We start from the raw sequence: 10,780 nt of genomic DNA on the forward strand, positions 1-10,780 counted from the left end.
CATTTTGGAGTGGTCGAATTCTTGGTGTATTTGGACGATTGTACGAAGAGAGCTGGAGGTATGTAACCGGATCCTATATACAGTACCGGTATATATACATGTATGTACGTATACATACATGTACATGTACATACATCCGGCCATGTATTGAGCTAATTAGCGCAATGTTATATATCAAACGTTTTAGGAACAGTCCAATTACCAAATTGCAAGTTCATCCGAACCAAATCCTACAGCTATATATATCGCGCGTTTTTATAAATTTTTTCGTTTTTCTAAAAAAACGAAAAAATTATCCGTAGCTATGCGCATCGCGAAGAAACGTTTTTTTTCGGGACAAAACCCACTACTAGCGCATAGTAATTTCGGTTTTCTCATTTTTTCGAAAAACGTCGTTTTTTGGCCATTTTTTGCGTTTTTCATATCAAAGTGTTTGAAAATTTAAGACCTTATAGCTTCGAGCGCGAAACATTCTTGGCGTTCTTGGCGAAACAATTTGGTATACATTACATGTACCTACAAGTTCCGGTTGTACCTACATGCCGATACCCTCGTATATACATATATGTAAAAAAAGAAAGACTTCTTGGGAGATCTTGATCTAACTGTAGAGAAACATTAGAATACAAGTCTTTATCCCTTGAAGTATAACATAAAGTACCGAATCGTGAATTCGCCGCCATTTGTTTCATCTGTACGTTAGTGCCAAGTATTACATGGGCTGAATCCGGCTTAGTGTATGTCCAGGTTGACCCCAAACTTCGAGCACTCAACCTCAACCTCAACCTCAACCTCAACCTCTACCTCAACCTCAATCTCTACCTCAACCTCAACCTCATATTGCAATCACACGCAGGTATCATTATCCATCAATTAGCTATCTCACAATCTCTCCCATTTGCATCATCATTTGCCTTAACTCTCATTAAATCATCATTGCTATGGCTACATTGGAGGAAAAACGCGCTGCCCTTGAGGGCAAAAATACGATGCCAAGATTCGGGAAGAGATGCGAATGCTGGAGGCCCAGCACAAAGACTCACAACCAACCCAGATTCCGAAGAGCAATGGGATTCCGAAAGAGAACGGTAATGTCGCCAGATTGTTGGACGGCCGGCTGGCTAGACTCATATATCCCTCCACGACCCTCTCCTAACCTGCCTCGATAGATCGCGTAGAACTTTCGGCATCAAGCTCATCAACTTCACAGGAAACTTCGCAGACGAATGGCCGTAAGCGGGCGTCCTTCTCAGAATCAGACACGTCGCGACTCAGCAAACGAGCGCAGCGCGATGACTCATTGAGAGTCAATCGAAATCTTTCGATTGCTACATCTAGAACATCCGAACGAAGCCATCGAGAGGACGAGGAAGACGAGGAAGACGAGTATGGCAGGGAGGAAATGGAAAATTCTCAGCCCCCCTCCAATCCACGCATCCGAAAGTCAACAACTTCCCAGAGAACAACAAACTATAAACCTCTAAATCTATTGCAATTCTTCCTCCGAACGCTCCCGGGAGAGCGATTGCTCCCATCGACGTACGTCCTCCTCCAACTTCTATCAATACATCACAGCAGGCAGCTCTTGACAACGACGATGACGATTTGCCTGAGTACGTAACCGATGTCAACTCCCCTAACTTCAGAAACGACCTCAACTGCCGGATGGGCGTTCTAAGTGATAGCAAATTACAAACGGAAAGAGCAAAGAGGGAACGCAGAGCTTGGGTTTTGGACGAGTGCATCAAGAGGGGGCATGCATCTACGGCAAAAGTTCAAGTCTTACGACTATGAAATGAAGATGTACCCCGCGATCAAGGCAATTACGCAACTTGCACCTCCGGCATGGGAATGGAACAGGGCGGTTACAAGGGACGTTATTCGAACGCTTTGCTGAGATAGGGTGAGGTCGTATAACCGCCGGCATAAAGACGACGATGGAGAAAAAAGATCTAAACCTTCCAAAACTTCCTCAAAAGCTGCTGACCAACGTAAGAAGGCCAAGGTACAGAAGAACGCGCCAAAATCTAACGTTAGAGTTCTTTCGGACGACGAGGAACAAAATATGGACAGGCCTGTTCGTACTATCCCGAGAAAGACTATACCGGACGTTGCCGGCAATGCGACATCCAAAGAACCTAAACACAACCAACCTGCAGTCGCTCAAAAAATTCAAATCAAGTCTTCACGAAAACACCCGCCTCCAATGTTACTAACTAGCCCTGTCGAAGAACCCGAAGAGTATGCAGAAATCCCAAGCCCCGTTGACGATCGATTGCAATTCTTCCGAAATGTATCGGTGTTTCCCAACACATCACCACCCCCTTTCTCATCGCCCCCCCAAAATAACGAACCGAACGCAGGGGGCGACGATTTGGGCGATATAGATCAATTCCACATAAAGATTGGGAGGCAAAAGCATCCATTCGCTAAAGATATCGACTACGATGAATTCGAGAATGAGCTAGACAACATAATTATAGTGGAGGAAGACGAGATGCGTGCATACCGTCCAACCACTGGAACCAAAAAACAGCGTGAATGGAAACCTTTATCATACCCGGTTGAACTAACAAAGCTGATCGAGGAGCATGGTGACATCGATATCGAAGTGAAAGTGTTCAAAAAGGTCTGATACTCTTCCACACACAATTATCGGGTTACTGATACGAATAATTAAATATACACACTAATACAACACGATTACTCTTCCATACAGTCAAAGTTTTACGCAGAACCAGGGGAGGAAAACGGTTCTGAGGAAGAGAGTGCATCGGACGAGGAGAAAGGAGAAGACAACAGTGCATTGGAAATGGTTGGCTCTTTACAAATCTCACAGCGAGGCAAGTCGTTCAAGATTTCAAACATGTGCTAACAAATTAATTATACAAAATAGAAACAGGGGCATACTCTCAAGGGGCGGCGATAGTGAGTATTCCGCAGGGTACGATATGCGACAGTAGAAGCTGTCGAATTAGTCAAGCGAGGTCAAGCAAGGTGCAGAGGTCTTCGTGGAGAAGAGAAGTAACAGCGCGTATGTTGGTAACCAGCGTAGATATATATAGAAGTGGTTCGACCTGGTATGGTATGCCTAGGTACGAACAAGTGTATAGTAGATTGATACAGAAGACGTTGCGTAAAGAAAGAAGAAGAGAAAGGAAAACAGGAACGAGGCGAGGGAGAGCCCTCTAATATACCCAAGGAAATCCTACGATGACTAATCCAAAGTGACTCACACCGCGCAACCGAACAGAAATCCATAGAACGCGATGGAAACCTCCTGACTAATACAACTCATCGTAACCTAACGACTCTGTCGACCGATCCATGAAAGTAGCCCCCCCTTCAAGCACGAGCTCCTGCGAGCTTGAGTCCTATCCTTCATCTCGAGTGGCCCCGGTTTCCCAGGGTATTGTGCATGGAAGATGTCGACTGCGGCGGTATCGTTATGGTATGCGGCGGGTTCCCAGGTAGGGTCGGTGTATCCTGTCCACTTGACGAAGTATTGCAGGCCATTGTTCCTTGTTGTCCGCGAGTCCAGAATCCCGTCGACCTCGTATTCCTACTCTTGTTCGACGATGATAGGTGGAGGGGGCGGTTGTACTTGACCTGGTACGGGGTCCTGCGCGGCGGGGTCCAATAGCGACACATGGAAGACAGGGTGCATCTTCATGCTCCGGGGTAGGTCGACTCGATAGGCATATGGGGAGATAACTGCCTTGATGGGGAACGGTCCAAGCTTCTTCCAGTCGAGCTTCCTCGAGTTGCGGGTGGTACGGATGTTTTTGGCTGATACAAAGACCATGTCACCGACATTGTATTGGGGCGCGGGGGTTCGCTTTGCGTTGGTGGCCTGCTCTTGCTGGTCTTGTGCCGTTCAGATGTTGGTGCGTAGGTATTCATGGAGCTCCATCATCTTTCCGGCGAAGTCTTTGGCATCAAGGCTGGGTGGCGTCTTGTCGGAAGGTTTGAGCGTCATTGTGAACCGGGGGTGGAAGCCGAAGTTTGCGAAGAAGGGTGTTGCTTTTGTGGAGGCGGAGACCTGGTTGTTAGCAGAGAATTCGGCCATAGCGAGCCATTTGACCCAGTCATCCTGTTGATAGGACACGTATCCTCGTAGATATTGCTCCATTACAGCGTTGAGCCTTTCGGTTTGGCCGTCGGTTTCCGGGTGGAAGGCGGTGGACATTCTTGCTTCGATACTGAGATGTTTACAAAACTCTTTCCAGAATTTGGCAGTGAACTGTGTGCCACGGTCCGAGGTGATATGTGTGGGGAGACCATGGAGTTTCCAGACGTTTCGCAGGTATAGTTGAGCGACATCTTCGGCGTTAACGGTTGTATTGCAGGGTAGAAGGTGTCGAATCTTTGTTAGTCGGTCCACGATCACCATGATTGCATCATAACGCTCACTCTCCGGTAGTCCAGTAACGAAATCCATCGATACTTCCTGCCAGGGTTGTTCAGGTATTGGTAGGGGCCGGAGTACACCGAGTTTTCCGTGGTTGTTTGGTTTACTTCGCCGACAGGTGTGGCAGTTCCGTACGTAGCGTCCAATATAGTTCTGTTAAGGAAAATGGCTAGTGCTAAGCGATAATTCTGTAGCGTTTAAACTGATGATATTGTAAACCGGATTCCCTTGACTTGATGGTTGATGATACCCTCAAGTCTTCGGAGAATCAAGCCCTATTTATACATGTTGGAACCTATGCCAAGGCCCGCTTTCTAATACTAACTGACACAACGATAATAGAATAAGATAATGCTCCCGAAGATAACCCAGATAGAAAAGCGCCCCCGCATAGTTCCGTCCTCCATTCTAATTCCGACACGTAACCATGAACCTTGCAATTGCCAGTCATCGGGCTGTACCATACTATTATCCTAGACCTACTTCCCTAAGTAGAACAGCCTACAGCCGTAAGCCCCGCTTCCTATTCTATTCCGGGTGAGGCACCCAATAGTAAGCGTGCCGCCATAATAGTATAACACTAGTGTGGTAACACCGCGTGCTCCCACACTACCCGATACCTTTCTATGCTTGTCCTTTCGTTACCCGACCGTCCTTGCATCACAACCCGTCACTCGTATTCCTCATTGTCCTAAGCCTCCAAGAACAGTGCTCCGTAGTTCCCGTAACACTACTCCCCCTTCCTAGACGTCGCCCTCGACCGTTAAAACCCTTCTATGCTAAAAACCCTGTGGGAAAAGTCATAGAGTAGGGAAAGGTATCGAGCTTAGTCCCGCCTGTTCCGTTGTCGCTTATGAGCCCGGTCATTATCAATCGCTGGGCCTTGGCTTCGCGTATGGGGTCGTATGTTCGAGATTGGCTGGAAATTCTCATCTGCCAATGCCTCCTGTGGCTCGGGTGTTGCCAGTCGCTTTCGTGTATTCGGTTGTCTGGCGGGATCTGGGTCCTCGCGATAGGGTCGCAGCAGCATCTCGTGAAAGACGTCGTGAATCTTCCATTCTACCGGAAGTTCGAGACGGTAAGCCCGATTGCCCACTACTGCTGAGACTGTAAACGGTCCTGTGAACTTGTCTGACCACTTGGAGTATCCCCCTAGGTTCCGAGTATCCAGTAAGACCTTCTGACCGATAGTGAACCGCTGTACTGCTGGTCCTGGCTTTGATGCCATCCTGTCAAAGGTCTTCTGTAGCGTATCTCTCGCTAACTCGTGAGCCGTGATGATCTCGTCCAAGTAGTTGTTTCCGCTGGCATCTAACCGTTCGATCTCTGCATCCGTAGGCCAGTCCGTTCGGGGATGGAAGCCATAATTGCAGTAGAATGGTGATTGCCCGGTTGACGTATGCTTCGCGTTGTTGTAGGCGTATTCGCAGATAGGTAACAGGTCCTTCCATTTCTTGCCTGTTCCTGCCGTATATGCCCGAATGTAACCTTCCATGTGCTGGTTGGTTCGTTCTGTCTGGCCATCGGTCTGTGGGTGGAAGGAAGTAGAGAGTCTCCTACGAATCCCCAATCTTTCCGTGATTGCCGTCCAGAATGCTGACACGAACTGTGTTCCTCTATCAGAGACGATGCTCCTAGGAAGTCCGTGGAAACGCCAGATGTCTTTGACAAATGCGTTAGCGGTCTGTTCCGCCTTGATTCCCGTCATTGGAATGAAGTGAGCCATTTTCGTAAAACGGTCCACGACTACCAATACGTTACGAAATCCTGACTTCTCCTTTGGCATTTCTACTACGAAATCCATTGAGATGTCAGTCCAAGGTGTGGTGGCTAACTCTAGGGGTTGAGGGAGTGACAAGTGTCTCCGACGTTGCTTGGCTCTCTGGCACACGTCGCACGTCTTGACGAAGTTGGCTACATCCGTGGACATTCCTGGCCACCAGTAGTTCCTATCGATCAACTCGAGGGTTTTATCCCTTCCTAGATGCCCCGCTACGGGTCGATCATGATGTTCCTCAATGACCTGCTTGACCGCGTAGCCCGGTACTACCCATCGACCATCGTGGGTGGGGTCATTCGAATCGGGACTCCATTCAGCGGTAGGCTCTACTTTTACGATAGCAGCCTCCGGTGGTCCGAAGATCTCAAGGTTTGAGTCAGGGAGGTGTTCATCCGGAACCATCCTCCGAACCCATCGTCTTTCCTGTTCATACCAACCCTGTAGTGGCTGAGGCAGCTCTACGCTTGGTATGTCGTACCACTGATCCAACTGATTCCATTCCTCTTCGGGGTTGCCAATCACCTCAGACCCAGTTTCTACGCTGGTCCGTGATTTTCGGACAAACTGTTCTGCGTTGAGTAGCTGTTTTACGGGCTGCTCACGCATCACTCCCCCTTCCATCGCGAACTCCGGACGCCTTGTGAGTGCATCTGGCTTGCCGTTCTTTTCGCCTGGTCGGTAATGGATCTTGAAGCGAAAAGGTGCTATCTTCTCGGCCCATCTGGCTTGTCTTCTCGACAACTTCTTGGTCGTTGTGAAATACTGCAGGTTTTGGTGATCCGAATGTATCTGGATAGGGATGTCCGTCCCTTCCAGCCAATGTCTCCAAGTCAGAAGGGCAGAAACTATTGCGAGCATCTCCTTGTCATAGATCTCATAGTTGACCTCTGCCTCGTTGAACTTGCGAGAGTGGTAAGCTACCGGATGTAGAATACCGTCCTCGAACACCTGAGAGAGTACTGCGGCCTCGGCCCAGTCACTCGCATCAGTTTCCACGATTGCTTCGCGGTGTTCGTCATAGTGTCGGAGTATTGGAGCAGACGTAAATCTCCTCTTGAGCTCGTCGAACGCGTCTTGCTGTCCCCTGCCCCATTTCCATACGGAACCTTTCTTCAGGAGATCGGTCATGGGTCTGCAAACCTCAGAATATCGGTGGATAAACCGTCTTAGGAAATTGGCGAAACCGAGGAAGCACTGAAGTTCCTTGACCTTGGTTGGGGCTAACCAACCCTCGATCGCTTGGACTTTCTTCGGTGATACCCGATTCCCTTTTCCTGATAGTATGAATCCCAGGAATTCTACTTCCTGTTGATACCACTCCGTTTTCTCGAGGTTTCCGTATAGGTGGTGTCGACGCAGTCGCTCCAAAACTTCCCGTACAAGAGTCGTATGCTCTTCTCTAGTCTTTGAATACATTAAGATGTCATCCAGGTAGACTACTACGCCTTGATCTAGAAGATCCTTGAATATGGTATTGACCATGACCTGAAACGACGCAGGAGCATTGGTCAAGCCGAAAGACATTACCCTATATTCGAAGAGGCCGTATTTCGTTCGGAAAGCGGTTTTCCATTCTTCGCCCTTAGCAATCCTAATCAGATTATAGCCATTTTTCAGGTCTATTTTCGTGAAGTAGAGTGCTCCTTTCGTTGCGTCGGCCAGCTCTTTCATGAGTGGCAGTGGATAACGGTTCTTGATTGTGATCCCATTCAAGCCACGAAAGTCGACACATAACCGAAGCTTGCCATTAGCTTTCGGAACGAACAGGACGGGTGCCGCTGCTGGGCTAGTGGAGGGGACTACTTTGCCGGAGGGCAGATTTTCGTCCAAGTACTCCCGGAGTGCTTTATCTTCAGGTGGGGAGAGCGAATAGATCGGTCCCCACGGAGGCTGCTTTCCTTCTATAAGAGGAATGGTATGATCCCATTCAGAGTGATCAGGTAGTCGAGCGGCTCCTTCCTTGGAGAACACGTCGGCATATTCCTGAAACTCCACCGGTATAGCACTAACGAGAGCCTCGTTTACCGATGCTCTTGCCCAAAAGGGGTGTTGCTCGATCGTCATCTGCTTCTTGGGTGACGCCCTCAACAGCCTAATGACCAGCTCTTCTGGGTCTTGATCGTATATGTCTTCGACTGATACGAAGCATCCATGGAGTATACAGTTGTTGCTATAGAAGCTGACACTGTTGCGTCCCCAATGGATGGTTGGTTGATGCTCTTTGAGCCATCGATGTGGTATGACGAGGTCCTCTCCTGCAAACGAGCCAACCTCACAGGTGATAGCCCTGTCTAGATGGTTGCCGATGCGGAGGGTAAGGGGTTGAGTGATGTGAGTGCCGGAATTGGGCATAGGGGTACCATCGGCCTGTCTGATGATGAGAGGCTTTGGTCGAGGTTGAGTGGGTATCCTTACACGGTGGATGCAGTCCCAGGATATTATCCAGTCCTCGGTGCCACTGTCTAGGAGTGCGTTGACTGTTGCGACATGTTTGGTACTAGTTGCGGGGTGGTCCCAAGAGATCTCGATCTCGAGGCGGGTTTCTTGTGTGTTGGAAGACATATTTGTATGTTGGGTTTTGATAAAGTTTGTATTGGTTTTGGATGTGGGTTTTTCGATGGTTTTTTCTTCGTTGAGCGCGGGGTGAGGGGGTTTATATAGAGAGTTCGAGTGTTTGATGAAGATCATGGTACGACACTTACGCACCAGGCGTTTCGGGGTGTAACCCCATCCTCAGAGTGTGTGTAAAGAGAATTGAATTTCCGCGCGTATAGCAAAACAAATATAGAAAAATCCCGTAGCCAACTGATAAGAATAACCGTAATACATAAAAACCTTGTTCCAAATAACCAAAGGAAAGAAACCGTAACGCAGTATAAAACACCGAAAAATAGAAATACCCAATCAATTTTGATCCTCCAAAGTTGTAATCCTTGCCCTAAAAGCCTCATTCTGGGGCCCCAATTTCCGCTTCTTTTCACCCTCCCTTCCGTGGTCCTTTCCTCCGGAAGGATACCGTTTCCTCTTCAGGTCGGTTAACCTGACCTTACTCGTCGCCACGCAATCTTTCGCGAAGTGGTTATCCCTACCACAACGGAAACACTTTCCTTCCTTTTGCCACTTCTCTTTTTCGTCCTTGGTGACACCTAAGTCATCCGAGGCCTTGGAGTTGTGTGCGGGCGCGGAGAAAGTTTTCCGAGGTGCGGGGTTGCGCGATTTTCGCCGTTCCGATTTTTCCTCCCGAGGTTTCACGATTTCCTTGCCACGTAGAATTTCTTTTCGGGCCTTCACCTCGTGATCCTTACGTCCAACCTTCCTAACCCAGGCTAGCCATTCCGCGAAATCTTCTGGTTCCTCGATCGCGTTCGAGAGGCGTTGCTCCAGCGAGGAGTTTATTCCTGTTAGGATCATGGATTTCATTACGATGGGCCCGACCCTCGCGTCCCATTCCAGATTCTGCATCTCGTTGATGTAGTCATCGATCATGCCAGTTTGACGGAGCCTATCCATTTTCTGCTTGGCCTGTTCTTGACTGGTCCGATTGCCATATTGAATCTGTAATTCGTTTTTGAAATTCTCCCATGTCCCGATGCTGGGATCCACCGATAGTCGTTCCACGAAGTTTCGCCAGAATTTTGCCGCACTCCCGGTAAGTTCCAGGGATGCCCACAGGATTTTGGTCTGGTCGTCCCACCGGACCTTCCTCTGAAGTTCAATTAAGACCTCCATTTGGTCGATCCAGCGCCGCACATCTTCGTCGGCTTTTCCGGAGAATGGGATTTTTGCCTGTTTTGGCGTATCACCCAGGGTTGCGCGAGGAGGGTGCATGAGGTCTACCTCTTGCTGCCTGTTACGGCGCCTTCGTTCCTCCCGTCTTCTCTGCCTTCGTTCTTGTGCCCGACGATCGTCCTCTGAATCGGAGGAGCTGGATGAGTCTGAGGGGGATGGGTCTCGTGGTCTTGCGCGGTTCCCGCCGTTGCCGTTATTGCCATTGCCTCCCCTGCCTCCTTGTTCACTTTGCTGGCTTCTTGCCTCGGAGCGAGGGGGTACGGGGGGTTGGCTCCCTGATTCTTCCGGTCTCTCTCCGGAATTGCTAGGGGGGTTCTGAGGGGGTACGGGGGGTACTACGCCTCCGCCTTCTGAGCCTTCGGGGGCTGCTGCCGTTCTGTTGGCTGCTACCCGCATCTGCTCAATGATCTCCTCCAGGTTCTTCTTCGTACCTGCGAACTGGTCTTCCATCGCAGCTTGTCTGTCCCGTTCCATCCTTTCGAGGGCAGCCATAACCTCCGCGGGTATCTGCACTGGACCATCCTTTGGGAGTTGCTGGACGAAGTTGGTCAACGCGTTTATGTGCTGATCCTGTCGTTCCTGCCTTTCCTGATGCGCCCTAGTTGCTTCGACGATCTGCCCAAGAACCTGACCGAGGTTGCTGGTAGCGGCGGTGGATTCCGCCCGCAGTTGAGCCATGACCTGGTTGAGCTGATTGTCGCGTTCGGCTCTGTCCCCCGCGAACTTGGCGTGGAGGTCCTCGACGATCTTGTTGGTATACTCCTGCTGTTGCCGGGTGAGTTCCCTGAGTATGGGGATAT

General features: G+C 49.4%; 3 protein-coding genes across 3 annotated transcripts; 1 reads left to right on the forward strand and 2 right to left on the reverse strand.

Annotated features, from left to right (window-relative positions):
* Positions 1-1,009: 1,009 nt before the first annotated feature.
* On the forward strand, positions 1,010-2,875 carry LAJ45_02926 (uncharacterized protein; the record flags this gene model as incomplete). Its single annotated transcript, XM_046112517.1, has 4 exons — positions 1,010-1,088; positions 1,170-1,539; positions 1,903-2,629; positions 2,720-2,875. 4 exons carry the CDS (start codon positions 1,010-1,012, stop codon positions 2,873-2,875), a joined length of 1,332 nt encoding a protein of 443 aa, XP_045974006.1.
* A 429-nt stretch (positions 2,876-3,304) lies between these two features.
* Positions 3,305-3,805, reverse strand: LAJ45_02927 (uncharacterized protein; the record flags this gene model as incomplete). The annotated part of the gene is made up of 2 exons (XM_046112518.1): positions 3,305-3,562; positions 3,617-3,805. The coding sequence occupies 2 exons, from the start codon at positions 3,803-3,805 to the stop codon at positions 3,305-3,307; spliced, it is 447 nt and encodes a 148-aa protein (XP_045974007.1).
* A 72-nt stretch (positions 3,806-3,877) lies between these two features.
* LAJ45_02928 (uncharacterized protein) lies at positions 3,878-4,393 on the reverse strand (the record flags this gene model as incomplete). The annotated part of the gene is made up of 1 exon (XM_046112519.1): positions 3,878-4,393. One exon carries the CDS (start codon positions 4,391-4,393, stop codon positions 3,878-3,880), a length of 516 nt encoding a protein of 171 aa, XP_045974008.1.
* Positions 4,394-10,780: the final 6,387 nt, after the last annotated feature.

Source organism: Morchella importuna (genome assembly GCF_003444635.1).
Source record: "Morchella importuna strain M04M26 chromosome Unknown Morimp01GS006, whole genome shotgun sequence".
NCBI lineage: Eukaryota > Fungi > Ascomycota > Pezizomycetes > Pezizales > Morchellaceae > Morchella > Morchella importuna.